The sequence below is a fragment of the Mustela nigripes genome, chromosome X, assembly GCF_022355385.1.
Source record: "Mustela nigripes isolate SB6536 chromosome X, MUSNIG.SB6536, whole genome shotgun sequence".
NCBI lineage: Eukaryota > Metazoa > Chordata > Mammalia > Carnivora > Mustelidae > Mustela > Mustela nigripes.
In genome coordinates, this window is record NC_081575.1 from 18,106,686 (window position 1) to 18,123,446 (window position 16,761).

A 16,761-nucleotide genomic window follows, 5' to 3' on the forward strand; every position below is an offset into this window, starting at 1 on the left:
GGCCTAGCATAAAGGCTTGATAAATATGTATTGAATGAAGGAGGGAATGAGTATCACAGCAAGGGGCGGAAGGAGGAAGCTTGCGGGAATAGCAGTCACCTTTGTCGGTAATGGCCATGGGGCCATTTAGCCGGGGGTGTTTGCAGACCTGAGTTTTTGTGGCGCCCGCAAGATGGGGGGGGGCATAGGTAAAGCAGTGAGATAGGCTCTCTGTCCTCTCCATCCTCACTCCCAGAGGCTCCTCCTGTGCCTCATGTTTGTTTAGTCTGAAAAAAAAGTATATACAGTCATTAAAAAAATTTTTTTTGTGATATTTGCAAGGCACTTAGGAGATTCTCCAATTTTTGTAGGATGAGGCATGGCCTTCCTGGTCCTCACTCTCTCCCTCCTCTTCCCCAGAAGTTCTAGAAGAATAGCACAGAGTCCCTGTCCTGGAAGACATCGTTTAAGCAGAAATACAAACAAATAGTCACAATTCAGTATCAAAATTTTCACAAAGACTAAGTGCAGACGTGTTACAGGACCACCGAGGAAGAGGTGAGGGCCGGCAGCTGGCGGTGGGCTTAAGTTTGCTCAGAGGAGAGATTGTAACTTGAAGGATGTTTAGAATTTTCCGGTCACAGAAGGAAGATCGTGCCCAGCAGAAGAAGCACCATGCCCAGGATAGACCCCAGGGGTCCAAGTTGCTGGAAGCCCGAGACTCGGGAGAAACCTTTCTGCGGAGGACATCAGCCAACAGACCCAGCCTGTCTATGATTGAGTTGGTTCCCTTTGGCAGGTGTACGGAACCTTCCACTCTCTCAGATTGGAATGAATAGATTTCACAAACGCCGCCAGCCATTCCCCAGGTTTTCTCTAAGAAACGAAATGCTAATAGTGTTTATTGTTGTTTTCCTTCTACAACATGCCTCTCTTTGACTTCAGCTTTCATCCCCTGAGTCTCAGCGGCGTGGGGGGAATCATTTCTTAATTAAAAGCGCAACCCCAGGGTCGTTTCTCCCCTTGAGTATGTCTGATCACATCTTAGGCTTTGACATTTCTGGGCTGGGGTGCATGCTTGTATGGGTTCAGTGTTGGCTAGTCCTCTATGTGAATAAACAAATATTTCAGTTTGTAGCTTTAAAATGGAGATAGCCATATGACAGAGGCTTCACACTTGCTGACACCCAAGTATGCTTTCAGTACATAAAGAAAAGGGGCATTTTGGAGCTGATAGAGTTAATTTGGCTGGGCTGGGAATATTATCACGCTAGCAAAGGCTGAAACCGAGGTGCTTGCTTGTATATGTGCCATTGGCAGCTCCCATGTCTATTTCAGTAGGCAACTAACCACACTCATGAGCTACAGTACCAGCAAATTGGGGGAAAGAGTTAGCTACCTGGATGGGCTCGTGGGACTCAGACAGTGGTCTACAGCACACTTCACAGGACAGACGCTGCCAGATCACTATCATTCCCCTTTTGCCCTCCTTACTGATCAGAGAACATCGCAGATGCCATGCATCTTGCTGACTCCACTTATGTCACCCACGGCACTGAGTGCTGGTCTTTGTGCTTTGCCCATAGGAACTTCCACTACATCACCATCCTCCGAGACCCAGTGTCCCGGTACTTGAGTGAGTGGAGGCACGTCCAGAGAGGGGCAACATGGAAAGCATCCCTGCACGTCTGTGATGGAAGGCCCCCAACCTCTGAAGAGCTGCCCAGCTGCTATACAGGTGATGACTGGTCTGGCTGCCCTCTAAAAGAGTTCATGGACTGTCCCTATAACCTAGCCAACAACCGCCAGGTGCGCATGCTCTCTGACCTGACCCTGGTCGGCTGCTACAACCTCTCCGTCATGCCTGAAAAGCAGAGAAACAAGGTCCTCCTGGAAAGTGCCAAATCGAATCTGAAGCACATGGCATTCTTCGGCCTCACGGAGTTTCAGCGGAAGACCCAGTACCTGTTTGAGAAAACCTTCAACATGAACTTTATTTCGCCATTTACCCAATACAATACCACTAGGGCCTCTAGTGTAGAGATCAATGAGGAAATCCAAAAGCGGATCGAGGGACTGAATTTTCTGGATATGGAATTGTACAGCTATGCAAAAGACCTCTTTTTGCAAAGGTATCAGTTTATGAGGCAGAAGGAACATCAGGAAGCTAGGCAGAAGCGTCAGGAACAACGCAAATTTCTGAAGGGGAGGTTCCTTCAGACCCACTTCCAGAGCCAGGGCCAGAGCCAGAATCCGAGTCAGAATCCGAGTCAGAATCCGAGTCAGAACCTAAATCTGAATGCCAACCAGAATGTGACTCAGAATCTGATTCAGAATCTGACCCAGAATTCGAGCCAGAAGGAGAACCGTGAAAGCCGAAAGCAGAGCCCAGGTCAAGAGCAGAGCGATGGCAGCGCCAGCAATGGCACCAATGACTACATAGGCAGCGTAGAGAAATGGCGTTAAGTGGCTCCCAGAGGCCTTTGCGCACTTGCCCCAAAGCGCCAGTAGAGATATGGCAAATCTTAAAACATGAGAGTTTCCAAACACATCTTGCTTCCTTAAGTTTGGAGGGTTAAAAAAAAAAAAAGAGGGAAAGTTAAGATGTTGCCTTTACAGTTGCCTTTCAATTAAATGTTATACTGTGCGTGGGTAAAACAACTTTCAGTATGTAATTAAATTGTCTCTTTTTGGTTTGTTGGAGTATTTATAAAATCCAAAAGCCAAACCAGACTCGCCAGAAATTACTGTTTCAATATTTTAAGAAATGCTTAAATTAGCTATAGAGACAAAATGAAAACATAAAATGTGGCCATTCGACTTCTGGCTAAGAAACAGACTCAAATTATTCATGGTACACTGTTCAAACTTGCTCTTGGAAGCAAACATTTGTTCCCAGGGGTAAGCACGAATATAGACACTTAAAAAAAAAACAAAACTAAAATTAACCACAAAACCTTTTATTTTCTTCTGATTTTAACAAGGAATCTATCTAAATGGCATAAGAACTGATGGTAAATCTTACCAAACTATAGAAATGAAGATTTTTCTCTCCCAAATATGGGCAATTTTATGTAAGAAACATTGGCTTTTCAAGTAAACAGGATTCGTATCTTGTTATTTAAGAGATGTTTAGAATTTTCAACTTTTTCTACCTTCTACCATTTAAAGGTTTTAAACAGGGTGTATCTCATAGTAAACAAAAACACTTTTCTGGGCACTGTAATTTCAACAATTCTGGAATCTTTTTGGCACTGCTTCTCATTCATTTGAAGGCTTCTCGGAGTTGTGCTCATTCCAAAATAACCCATTTATAGAATCTTTCTTCATCATCTAAATGGTGTGTTGCTGAGTTTCTTGTGATATAGAATCCTGGATTCAAGTCAGGACTTTCTTTCTATAGAATTGTCTTATCAATGTTTGTGTAGTGAGGTCCTTATCAAGAAACTCTTGAGCAGGATAACGTGTCTAAAAATATTGCTGAAGTTATTCTTGATCAGATAGAATTGAACTTGAATGTGAATGAATTGTTATTGACTTTTTGTACCTTCTTATTGTGCCATTTCCTGTTGGGCTGGCAGCTTTTAGCCCATTTGTTCTTTTTGTGTTGACAGACCGTAGACAATTACAAGATGGGGGGGAAAAACAGTAGAATAAGCATTAAGATAGCCAGTGATTTAGTAACACCAAAAGCTGTATCTCAATACTCTGGGTTAACCCTCCACCCGGTTTTTTTTTTTAAAGAAAGAACAAAGAGAAAGAGTGTTCTGTGGTGAGGGTGTCTCAGGGGCATATGCATTGAGGAAAGTGATTTCATATTAAGTCTCTGCACAATACTTGTAGGTGATCAGTTATGAATCGAGCAGGACGAGAATAAGCAAGTCATCCACTGTGCTAGCAAGCACCGTGATTCTGGGCAGTGTCCATTTTACGGGTTTTGCTCTACTTTGTAGGGACCTACACTAACCCCTTGGCTGTCGATCAAACAAGACAACTGGAAATAGCATTGATGTTTTCAGGAGCTACACGCTTAAGAGTGTGACGATAAAGTCACATCTTGTACAATCCGCTGCTTATCTGCATGATCTAGTCTCATCCGTAATACTTACGGCCACAAGCCGGACGAGAAGCTGAGTATTTGGGTTTAAAAATAAGTTTTCTTGACGCTGAGCTTGTATCACTATATCTGAAGTTTGTTTTGTCTGACAGTGTTGCAGTCCTGAGAAATCTGAGAACTGAAGACCTGAAAGGAATTTTTCTTAAAAACTCAAACACACCTTGAAGTCAATGTGTTTTAGAGTGAAACTATTTTGTGTACATTGTGTTTTTAAAATAAAGATCCTGTAGATCACTGTGGTATTTCAGTTTTGTTTAGTTTTAATTGACAACATTTGCTCTTAAAACAGATAAGTACCTTTAGAAAGCAGGATGGAGCCCAAGCCAGTGGAAAAGCCTGTTACAGGAAAAAAAAAAAAAAAAAAAAAAACCCTTTTGTGTTATTGTGGTGTGCATGGCTGGCAGAGATTATGTGCATTTTCTCTGTCTATACTGATTATTGTATATAAGGGATGTTATAAATACATGTTTTGGTCATCATCCTATAAATCCCGTGATTTCAACTGTAAACATCCGTCCAATGGTGTAGCTTTACAAACCATTCACTGATTTTGTGTAATTTAACAATAGATATGAAATAAAGTTTTAAATTACGGACTCGGAGTCATTTCGTGATTTCAAGTGTTGCAGCCGCTAGGTATCATGATACCGGAGAGAGAATTCTCTTCTCCCAAGGAGTTTCGTTTTGAACTCCTGGCCACCAGGTGTGGAAGTAGATGATCCGATCTAATCCACCGCGTTGAAACAGCCTTCGCTTTGGGGGCTTCCTTCCAGGGGCGCACACTGTCTCCCCTTTTGGGTAAGACAAGATTGTCAAGGAGAGACAGGATTGCTCTTCTTATAAGGACACTGATCCAATCCCTGAGGGCTCTACTCTCCTGACCTAATTACCTCCCAAAGGCCCTACCTTTAGACGCCATCACATTGGGGTTAAGGTTTCAACATATGGATGTGGGGTGGTGGGGAACCTGAACATTCAGTCCATTACTCTATGCAAATGAAATGTGTGTGAGTTTTAATTTAACTGTTATTGAAATAGATACTCGCTTGCCTAAAAGCATGCGGGAAGGAAAATTGGGGCTCTTTATTTCTTCTCTATCCCCTCTGTCCAGAGGATAGAGATTAAAGGTAAGAATTTAAATATCGGCTCTGAAAGTCAAACATGCCATGATCCAGTTCTGTGTAAGGTACCCAGTTTGCCAAACAAACTTATGGTTAGGACCATCGTTGGGGGGATTTGCCTTTGCCCTTGCCCTTTTCCAAAAGGAATTTAGATACTGGTTGCATGGATAAGAGGGAAAAAAGCCACCAATCTGGAGGGTTTCATTATTACTTTGCAGACTATTCATACTTAGAAAATGTTGCCCATCAACCGTTTATTGAGCAAGAATTGGGTGGCCAATGGTCTTGATTTTATAAGTTACTTGGGAGGAACTGTGAACAGACTAAGAACGTGAAATAGTTAGGAAATAAAAGTTGTTTCCCTTTTCCCCTGAGAAGGGTACACTTGGAGAGCAGGGCACTCACACAGAAGGAGGGAAAGGATAGGAGCCCTAGATCACTATTGGCTTCTTAGGAAATGGACTCTCGAGGTTGCCCAGAGAGGAGCCATGATGAAGAAAAGACGAGTTGGCCCAGCTCCTAAGGACTTAGGATTCTCAGTAGGAGTTACAACCAAGGTAGAATGGAGCGATCTTTGGGGGCACTCATTCAGGGAGTGGAGGGTCCGAGGAAGCCTAGTCTCCCTACTCCTGGGAAACACAAAAGCAACAGAGTAGTCCGGGGATGGGGGGGGGGGAGGTGTGCGGGACCCACAGCTCTCCCATCCTGCCTAAGGAAGACTTCCTTCTCTCTCATCCTCGCTAGGATTCAACTAAGCAAACAAAGTTTTGTACAAATTATAACAAGACACAGTGGATGCCGGCTCCAAGGGGAACCCCATGGGATTGTGGAATAAGGCCATCCTAATCTCTCACATGGCAAGGACGAGGCAACCTGACAGTTTCAAGCATCAAAACAATTACATCAACACCTGAAAAATTCCAAAATAGATTTCTAATCCATTCATCAGACCTTCGCATATGTGCAAAGCCCTCCGAACTGCAGGAGAAAACTATCCTGAGAACAAAGTAAATCAACTGTTTCTCGGGGCCAGTGACCCTGTTCTGACCAGCTAGAGCCAGAATCCGAACACTCCGAACCTGGGGCCAAAGGCCGCCCTCCACCTGCTTTCGTAAATCAAATTTTATTGGAACTCAGTCATGCCCGTTTCTTTACATATTTCCTCCGGCTGCTGTCACACGATGGAGGCAGAAATTGCGACACCGATCTTATGACCTTAAGAGCCTGAAATACTTCTTTCCTTGCCCTTGAGAGAAAAAATCGTGCAACCCCTGAGCCACAGACCAGTCCAAGCGTCCTAAATAGTGAAGTCCTGGCAGATTTTATAATGAGCCCAGAGTCGGAGAGAACAGAGGGGTGTGATACGAATGACACGCTGCCCAATAATAAAACACCACAAACAGCATTTACTGAATATTTACTACATGAAAGTCACGGCTTTAAGCGTGAGAGCAGCGAAGACCCTGATCTTTTCTCTCAGGATTATGGGAATCTAAAGCAAGGGCTGTGTCAGAGAGCGACATTAAGTGAAAAGCTTAATTAGTTCCTCTCTGTGTGTGTTCCATCTAAAACAATAGAGGTATGTGAAGGAAAAAGTGAAATTACCTACACAAATCTCCCTCCCTCCAAGTAACGAGTGTAATCATGGGATTTCTTCCAGACCTCCTTGTCTTACTCCCATTCAAATCTCATCTCCCTCTGTCTCCCCACCTGTGTGTGTGTGTGTGTGTGTGTGTGTGTCTCCAACATACACATAATATTGATAACAAAAATGAAACTATGTCGTTCTATTATTCAATTTCCCTTTTGGGGGGAAAGCTCAGCAGCGTATCACGGTTTGCCCCCCACAACTAGTATAGAGTGGATGGTTAACCCGAGGCCCCCAACCTGGCTTCACACTGGCTGGGTCTGTATCCCAGCCCCACCACTTACCAGCTCTGTGACCTTGGGGGAAGTCACAAACCTCTCTGTGCCTCAGTTCCCGTCCCCCACCCCGTAAGTGAAGGAAATAACAGCTCCCCCTTCAGAGGGCCGTTGTCAGCATTCAATGAAGTCATACCTGTAAAGAACTTGACACAGAATAAGACTTACACAGAATAAGACTTACATGTGTTGGATAGTATTATCGTGATCACGGTCATTGCCATTAGGATAAAGAGCTAGGTGTCTGAGAATGCACATGTCTTTAATAGCTCAACACTGATTCTGAGATCAAGAATTAAAAATATTGACAAGAAACTAAGCAAGAAGTGGTGTGATGTCTCATTGTGACTCATTTTTCAAAACTTTCCTGAAACGATTATATATATCTATACATATAACAATTGTCACATCATGAAATATATAAAGACCTATCCTGAGGTTTGCTTTTGAATTTTGAATGCAGCCACTGACAGAAGTATTCTGAAAGATCTAATCCACAAAATGCCAAGTGAGTCACTGATAACTCTCTCCAGCAACGAAAATGCATTATCTGACGTCCCTGGCTGATTTGAGACCTACTTTATTGCACTTCAGCAAGGATGACTCACTCACCAGCCCCCCTTCTTCTTCCTCCCACCTGTCCCACGCCACATTGCCAGTGCGTGGGCCTGTTTGCATGACACATGAGAGGGCCCCAAAAGTCTAGCTGCCTGTCTCACGGGTCTGGGCTGGCACCTGCAATTCCCACACTCCAAGTTGCTACACTGGGCGGAAGCAGCCTGTTTAGAAGACTCTTATTAAAATGCATGTATGCCACCTGGGAGGAGGAGGAGGAGGGTGAGGAGCACATTAAAAGTTCGCTCATACTAGTCTAGAAGATTAGCAGTCACGAAGGACCCACGCAAGTCTTGCAACTTCAGGTAGCTCGCCTGGCTTTAAAAAAAGAAAAACAAAAGAATATTTTGCTTCTCTTCCCATTTGAATTTCTAAATTTTGATCTTGTTGCCTTAAGGGCAGGACAAGGTTCAACAATCCTCATCAATTCTCATTAAGTTTTATAAATTCTATTTTCATTATGCCTGGTGAAATCTTGTGACTTCACTAATCTGGGTAGGATTTAATGATGCTTTAACTGGACCTAAGAAAACTTTAACAGTCTTTGTGACTTGAAAATGCTCTCCTGGATTTCATGTGACTCAAGAGAGGAGCGGTCAAGTCTTCAAAGAGAGGGCTATACCATAACTTGATGGGGCCCAACCAGCCAGCTGGAGCCAACCCTAACCAACCTTTTTGTGGCTTAATTCTAACACAAGAGCATTCTTTTTTACCTCCCCCCCCCAAAGGCCCCAGAAAGGCCTTCTGCCCCTGAAAACAGTTCGAGCGGGATCAAGTACCCATTAAGGTCCTTGGAGTTATATGGTTAAAGACTCCGTGCATTTGATCAAAGAGGCAGAACAGGTAGGAAGGAAGTTTAAGAAAAGAGCTTCAGCACTGACTAGTCAAAATGAATAGGATGGATCAAGAGTGATCTTGACCTCTAACAGGCATCAGGGGTTTCCCAAGGCTCCCCAGAGCCCACTTGTAGTTGAAAACACACTTTCCCTCAAACCCCCGGGAACTTGGCAGGAGATCATTGTTTTGATTTCCACCAGTCCCACTCAAGGTCAGGTGTCCATACTGTTCTGTCCTGAGCCTCTTTCTTGAACGCCACACTCTCAAAATGCCACTGCATCTCAAAATGCCATCCATGGACTTGTAGTCTCACAAGGTGTTTGTGATGCGTTTTCTTAAAGATGCAGATTTCCTGGCCCCGCTGCCAAGTTTCTGAATCAGAATCTCAGGGTATAAAGCAAGGGATTCTGCCTTTTGGTGAGATTCGAAGATGATTCAAATGGGATTCGAACACGGTTAAGTAAATGGGGGACCTACTGTCCTAAATCACTGTACTGCCCTTCTCAGAAAGCAAGGGCAACTCTCCACTATCTGCCGATCGAGTCCACACTCCTTGGCTAAATGCACAAAGCTCTCCATAATCTGACCTCCACTCTTCCGAGCGAGACTCACAAGGCTCATGGTTGAATGCCACCTTACTTGAATTTGAACGTTTGCTTCAGGCTAATGTCCTTTAGTTCTCTACTCCTTGTCTCAGGCAGGAGCCTTCCAAAATGAATTTGAATAGGAGTTTTTGAAGTATCATTGACTCTAAAAAAGCTATATATAAAATCTTAAGTCGGCCGATTGCCATCTTAATAGAGTTTTAATGAACTCTAATAAGCCTAGGGTCAAAAGCAACCAATTAGAGCAAGCAAGTTGAGCAGGTGAGAGTTTCCACCCTGAATGTGTCTGTACAGAACAGAGGAAGCCGACCCCAGACAGTCACCAGTTCAAACCAGTGGAGCCTCTGTGAGGCATAAAGGCAAATGGGTCATTTGGGTCACGCTGGAAGCTCTGCTCTCTCATTGCCTACTCGATTGCCCTACTTTGGGCCACTGTGCCCCACGTTGTGGCCAGGCCGGCCCTTAGGCTCTGGAAGTAAGCCCATCCTGAGTCTGGAGGCATTTGTTTAACTAGCTTCAGCTTTGCTGACCCAATGTCCAGTTTCCGGCAACTTGATTCCTGTCCTAGAGCCCGTTCAGCTGACTAACCTCCACTGAGCACTTCACTGTGAGTTAGGCCCAGTGTAGCAGGAAACCAGGAAGGGAGGTCGGAGAAGGCCGTTATCAAGAGAATGATTTCCAGGGCACCTGGCTGGCTCAGTTGGGGGGAGCATGTGACTTGATCTCGGGGTCCTGAGATCGAGCCCCACGTTGGGCATAGAGATGACTTTTAAAAATTTAAGAAAAGAAGATTATTCACAACTGAGTCCTTTTCCCAGGACCGAGAGCCTGCTCTAAGCCCCTGAATGAATGAAACCCCTGGTAGAGCTGCCTGTCTCCAGCTGTCTTTAACCTCCCATTGCCTCCTGCTCCCGGAGGCTCTGCAGAGGCAGGATCTGACAGCTCAACTTGAGGCTACTTAGCTGGTCCTGCTCTTGGGTGAAAATTTCTTAACTTTTATATACCAGCTCCACTCCACTAAGGGAAAACAGTTCTTATTCAGTCCAGAGACCTCAATGCCCACATCTGCCGATCTCTTCACCAGACCAGGAATGAGGCTTATTGGCGTATTCCGACCAGGTGGGAAGAGTTCAACTCCTAGTGAGGTTGAGGATAACCATGAGGAGCCACAGCATTTATTAAACACCTACTTCATGCCTACAGCTCCTCTTGGTCCTTCATATAGTAAAATAACAGTAACACCAAAAACAACAACAATGACAGAACTAGTAGCTAATGCCTTCAGAACTGCATTCTATCTCAGATGCTGTACTAAGCCATTTATATGCTCAACCACGCTTAATCTTCATGGCTACCCTGTGAGGCAGGAATAATTACTTCCCACATTTTATGGAGGAGTAGGCTGAGGCTCAGGAGAGCTTAATTCACATGCTCAATACTTAGAAGCAGGAGCCCAAATCAAACCTTGTTGGAACTCCAGGGCTCAATCTCTCTGCTTTATTCATTATTTAAAACCTTTTATTATGGGAAGATCCAAACCTCTACAAAAATAGAGAGCACAGCATCACGACGCCCCATTTCCCTCTCAGCTACAGCAGTCATCAACTCCTGATCAATCGCGCTTCATCCATGTCCTCACTCACTTGCCCTACAAGCTGGAATAGTCTGAAGCAATCCCCAGACATCGTCCATCAAAGAGGCTTCATCTCATTTTTCCCAAAACACAGACAAGTGCGTTTTATTAGTTTCCCGTTATACAGAGAAGCAAACTGAGGTTCAGGGAAGTCGCTTCCTGGCCACACAATTCCCCTAGCCGAAGCTTCCTCCAGACCAGTAGCTGGGGATCAAGGACCTTGAGCTCCTCCTGATACAGACAAGCTAGGAAGCCATTTCTGGCTTCTCTGAAACTTAATTAACCACTGTTTCTTTTCCTGTTAGCAATACTCATAAAGCAACTGGCTTCCTTTGGGTTCTTCAGACTGCAGTCTGCTCAGCACTTGTCCCTGGACCCACAGACACCCAGTCCACAGCCTGGAACCTTTGCCCCTGGAGAGGCAGCCTGAGATCTCCTCACCCTTGAACTCAGTATTACTAGATCCATAAATATTCTTCTAGATCTCACAAATGAAAGCAGCCAAACTTGGCCCTTGGTCTCAGGTCTTTTGACCATGAGCTCTGTGCTTTGATTTCCACAGGCATAATTCCCAGTTCCATTCTGGGGCATTAGAAAATATTTTCAATGTCCAACAAAATGGTTTTGGCTTCCTGTCTGCATTGGTCCCTCTCTATTTCATAGACTGCCTTTCTTATCAAAGACAATCACCGTACAGCATCTACACATACTAGTATAAATTAAAGAGAATGTGTGGTTTCCATACTCAGTGGGTAAGATGCATGTGGAAGAGCATAACATCTTTTGAAATCATCTGAAAGCATTTTTTTTAAAGATTTTATTTATTTATTTGACAGAGAGAGAGACCACAAGCAGGCAGAGAGGCAGACAGAGAGAGAGAGGAGGAAGCAGGCTCCCCGCTTAGCAGAAAGCCCAATGTGGAGCTCGATCCCAGGACCCTGGGATCATGACCCGAGCCAAAAGCAGAGGCTTAACCCGCTGAGCCACCCAGACGCCCCATCTAAAAGCATTTTTAAAAGATTTTATTTATTTGACAGACAGAGATCACAAGTAGGCAGAGAGGCAGGCAGAGAGAGAGAGGGGGAAGCAGGCTCCCTGCTGAGCAGAGAGCCCTGTGTGGGGCTCCATCCCAGGACCCTGGGGTCATGACCTGAGTCAAAGGCAGAGGCTTTAACCCACTGAGGCACCCAGGCACCCTTTGAAAGCATTTTTAAAAACTTGTTCCAGCTCTAACACCACCAGGGCAAACCCATATCACACTTCCACTCTTCGTTCTCCAATTTTACAGGTTTACCTTGAGGCCCAGAGACAGCAAGTATCTTCCCAAAAGTCACACAGGTAATTTGTGGCAGAGCTGAGATTTCATCTCAGGTCTGTCTGGGTCTGATGTAGCCAGCAAGACCCTAATGTTTTCATAAGAAACTTTGAGAACACCCCCTTTCCTTTTCTATTGTGCTCTGTTCTATTGCCAATTGGCCTTCAACCTAAAGCAGAATCTTTTCTGGGGTTCCTACTATAATAATCAAACTCTCTGGGTTCATGATCCTGGCTTAACCCTTTATTAGCCATGTGACCTAGGGTCAATGCCTTCATCTTTCCGAGCCTAGCTCTCCCCATTTCTAAAATTGCAATTATAATGGTACTTACTCCATAGATTTGTGCTAATGGTTCAAGGAGTTAAAACACGCCAAGCATTTTACAACAGAGTTCTGGTGCTTTGTGCTTTGTTTGGATTAATACAGGTAAACATTTCTGGCACTGAAGCAACTGATTATTACTTTTTAAATTTTTATGAAACATGGGCACCATTTTTCTTGGTACTGTTTTACATTCTTCCCCTGTCCCATCCACTGTATTTTTTTCCAGTCTTTTAAAATACAGCTTTATTGAGCTATAATTCACATACCACGTAATTTACCTATTTATGCAATTTTTTTTTAAAAGTAGGCTCCATGTCCAATGTGGGGCTTGAATTCACAACCCTGAGATCAAGAGTCACACGCCCTGCCAACTGAGCCAGCCATGTGTCCCACATGTTTTTTAATGTAGTTTCAGAGTTGTACAGTCATTATCACCATCAATTTTATAGCATTTTTAATTATTAATTATTTTTATTAACATACAATGTATTATTTACCCCAGAGGTATAGGTCTGTGAATCATCAGGCTTACACACTTCATAGCACTCACCATAGCACATACCCTCCCCAATGTCCATAACCCCACCACCCTCTCCCTACCCCCCTCCCCCAGCAACCCTCAGTTTGTTTTGTGAGATTAAGACCATCCACTGTATTCTGATAAGTTACTCGGCAATTGGACTCACGATCCTAAAAGGAAATATTTCCATTCTTACAGAAACTAGATTTTTTAAATTTTTTTGCTTTACACTTTTCTTCTACTCTCTCCTCATGGAGTCCAGTGCTGGATTAGACACATACGGGGCACTTCACTGGACATAGTAATATCTGTCTAAAGTTGGCAGATATCCTTTGCTTTAATAGATAAGAACAATGTCTATTTATTCTCAACAATGCTAGGAATCACTATGTAGCAAACACGTGACATACGCTGCTTGGTACTCAGAATTCCTTGTGTGTTGAATACTGGACAGAAAAACCACATATCAGCCAAATTCTCTGCATTTTCCGGAACGATCATGATTTCTACAAATCTATTCCATTGTCAGTCCATATGTTCCAGTTTTATATCTGAAAACTATAGCGAGCTTCACTAGTAGCACTACATGTTAGCATGCTTTCATGCATTTCATTGTAACCTCTGGTATGTAACCAACGAAAGGTATCTTTGTAAATAAAGTGCACTCAGTAAAGGTCTTCAAGTGTCATTCCAAAGTCTTGTGTCTGGCATTCATGACCTTTTATGTCGATATGCCTGGGGCATCTTTCAGCATACCCCCTGCACCAGCCAGGAGGAGTGATCTGAGTCCTCCCCATGGCTCTCCTTTCACCCCTGGGCATTTGCACATGCTCTCCCCTTTGCCTTAAATCTTCTGCTGCTTATCCCCCTCACTCTTACCTTCTCTGTTAGCACTGTGTGCTTGCCACACAACAACACATGCCCATAAATGCTCCTCTTAGCCAATGGAAGCTCTGTTCTTCCTTCAGACTCTGACTCAATGTCACCACTTCCAATGAGTCTTCCCTGGCCCTCTCTTAACTAGATTTAGTTACCTCTCTTCAGTGCTTACCTCAGCCCCTGTGTCCACCCCCAACCCAGTGCTCAGCCCAGAACAGTAAATAGCCCTCCAGGTGATTGCTTACGATCTTGTCTTCTTTGATTTTATATGCATTTCCCAAAACTTGATATAGCGGGAAGGTGTATCTTCGAGAGGTGATGAGTTAGGCTGCCTGAGGTCATTGCCATCGCCCCTTTCTTGGGTTGCCTGTTTACCTCACCGGCTTACTGTGAGCTCCAGGAAAGCGAGGATGTGGCCTCTGCCTCTCATCTTTATTTCAGCATCTTGGTTGTCATTTGTTTGGCAAATATTTACCAAGTACCTAACCTACTAACTGTCAGGGTCTGTCTGTGCTCATAGTGGATAGCAGATAGGAATAAAAGAGATAGGAGAGCTGCTTTTGTGGAACTTCAGGTCTACTACTGGAAACTAATATGAATCGGAGTATCTTACCAGTCACATGAGAAGGCCAAACTGCGCTGAGTTCCATGAAGGAAACGTATAGAGGAAAGTGATGAACAGGAAGTATTTAGGGTCAACAACAAGGGTTACTCAGAGAGGTGACATTTCCCTGTGAAGGGTCAGAAGTGGCAGGGTGTGGAGAGAGAGGAAGCGCACATGAGTTATTCAATAAATATTTGTTGAATGAATGACTGACTGATGATATTTAAATGAGTTCTACTGCAAAGGCTTTTGTCACAAAGGGCCACTTGTCATGGAAAGAATCACCCCACGCTCTCCATCTTGGATTTTCCTCTACAGGTAGCCCTGGACCAGCAGGGGTCTCACATCAGTGTAGCCTTGGGATTAGAGGACACACGCTTATACCTGGAAGGGCCCTGACTCAGCCCACTTACCAGGCCCCAATGCACGTGACAGTGGACTGGCCCCTCGCCTTGGGTAGCCTCCCAACCTGGCAACCCTTCTTAGAGCACTGTTCCAACAATAAATAGCCTTGTGTGTGACTAGTTAAGATGTTGTTTTATCTGATTTATACACACTTTGAAAAACTTGAAAGCAGTAGACATAACCACAGAGGTGATAAACTAGGATGCTTCTGGTCATTTCTGTACAAAGTTAGATATTGGATCCCTGTTGGGGAAGATACTCTGATAACACTTTGAACCTCTCTTGCAGAGCTTATCACAGATTGTCTTGAATTTTATTTTTAATTGAACTTTATCTCCCTTACTGAACTTTAATATATTCTTTAGGGAAAAGCAGGCTTTAAGACATTCTCTCTCTTCTGTTCTAGACTTGCTCATGATGGACACTCAAGACCTGCATGTTTGGATTAAATTTTTCCTGTGAGGAAATTTATTGGGATTTTCTTCATTGAATTATATTTTTGGAAAAACCTCACTAAAGTCCAAGAGCAGTTTGTGGTGTCATAGGTTTTCCTTGGTGTGGCCCTTCTGTTTGTGGCTGTATCAGTCAAGGGTTTAATCAGAGAAGCAGACCTATAAGGACATATTATCTATCCACAAGGAGATTTGTTTCAAGGATCTGACATTACACAATTACGAGTGCTGGTTAAGCTGTTTCTGGAAGGTAGCTGTCTTTGTGCCTGATGCTAAACCATGAAGTCCACCAGGGGAGCAGCTGGGAAGGGATGAATGTGAAAGGGGTGTGGACAAGAACCCTGTAGACCCCATGAGGATGAACTGATACCCATATCAGTACCTGTCACCTTGACCTTGATGTCACGAGTGTCCTGTAGAGGCCAAGACACTTTGTCACAGAGCTAAACATACACATATCTGGTCCAGAACTTGAAGAAGCTGAAGAAGGACATAAGGAACATGAAGCCATTGCAGGCCCAGTCATACCCTCACACCAACGAGGGGAGCCAGGAAATAAGAAACAAGACACGTGAACCACGTCATGGTTTCTGCTTCCTTTCTGCCCTCCGGATCTCCCACGCCAATCTCTCATGAACCACTCTACCCAAAATATGTGAGTAAGGGAATACTGGAAAATGTAGTCAAGTGGACTCATTATAAAGCCAACATAGTAGCCTTGATTTCACCCTCAGTCTTTGCATCCTATAGGCTATCAAATGCTCCTGACTCCCTCAGCGCAGAAAACCATAGCCTGTCTCTGTCAACCCTGCTGGTGCGTGTCAGAGTTACCCTTTTGACTGACTCAGCCCCCGTGGACTTTGATCCAAACATCGGTACTCCTTTAAATATGTCACAATGTCACTTCCCTCGGAGAGATGTCATTTTACTAACCTGACAAAGTCATTTCCTTCCGCAGTGTCTAAGCTGATTTTAATTGATTTCTTGCTGCTGTTTTTAACGAGGCCCTTCCTTGAGTGGTCTCACTGATGAAGCAAAGTGTATCTGGCCGCCTGTACCTTTCAATAGTTCCTCAGGGACTTAGTATTACAGGGAAATTGTTCAAAACTCAAACACCGACTTGCTATTTGGAGTAGGTGATAGCTGTGATTGAAGGAAACAGCAACTTAGGGAAGAATTTCTTCTGGAAGTCCTTTTATCTGACTTCCAGGGTTTCTGATAGGACACTGGGAGCTAGTTGGGGCATGGAGGAGGTCTTTGCAGGACGTGTGGGCATGCGCGCATATACACAGGCACGCACGCACGCAAGCACGCACACCACGCACACACGCAGGCACGCACGCAAAGCACGCAGGTGGAGAGAGAAGGAGACACAGAGGGTAAAGCCTGCTTGCCTGGCCTTTCCTTTCCAATTTCGGGGCTGGAAGGAAG

General features: G+C 44.2%; 1 protein-coding gene across 4 annotated transcripts in view; it reads left to right on the forward strand.

The window, feature by feature from the left end:
- Positions 1–4,692, forward strand: part of HS6ST2 (heparan sulfate 6-O-sulfotransferase 2) — a 280,921-nt gene extending 276,229 nt beyond the window's left edge. For all 4 annotated transcript variants that reach the window (XM_059386146.1, XM_059386144.1, XM_059386145.1 and 1 more), the window contains one exon: positions 1,566–4,692. In XM_059386146.1, the coding sequence (XP_059242129.1) occupies positions 1,566–2,445 (880 nt within the window). In that variant the 3' untranslated portion in view covers positions 2,446–4,692. The remainder of the gene's footprint in view (positions 1–1,565) is intronic.
- Positions 4,693–16,761: the final 12,069 nt, after the last annotated feature.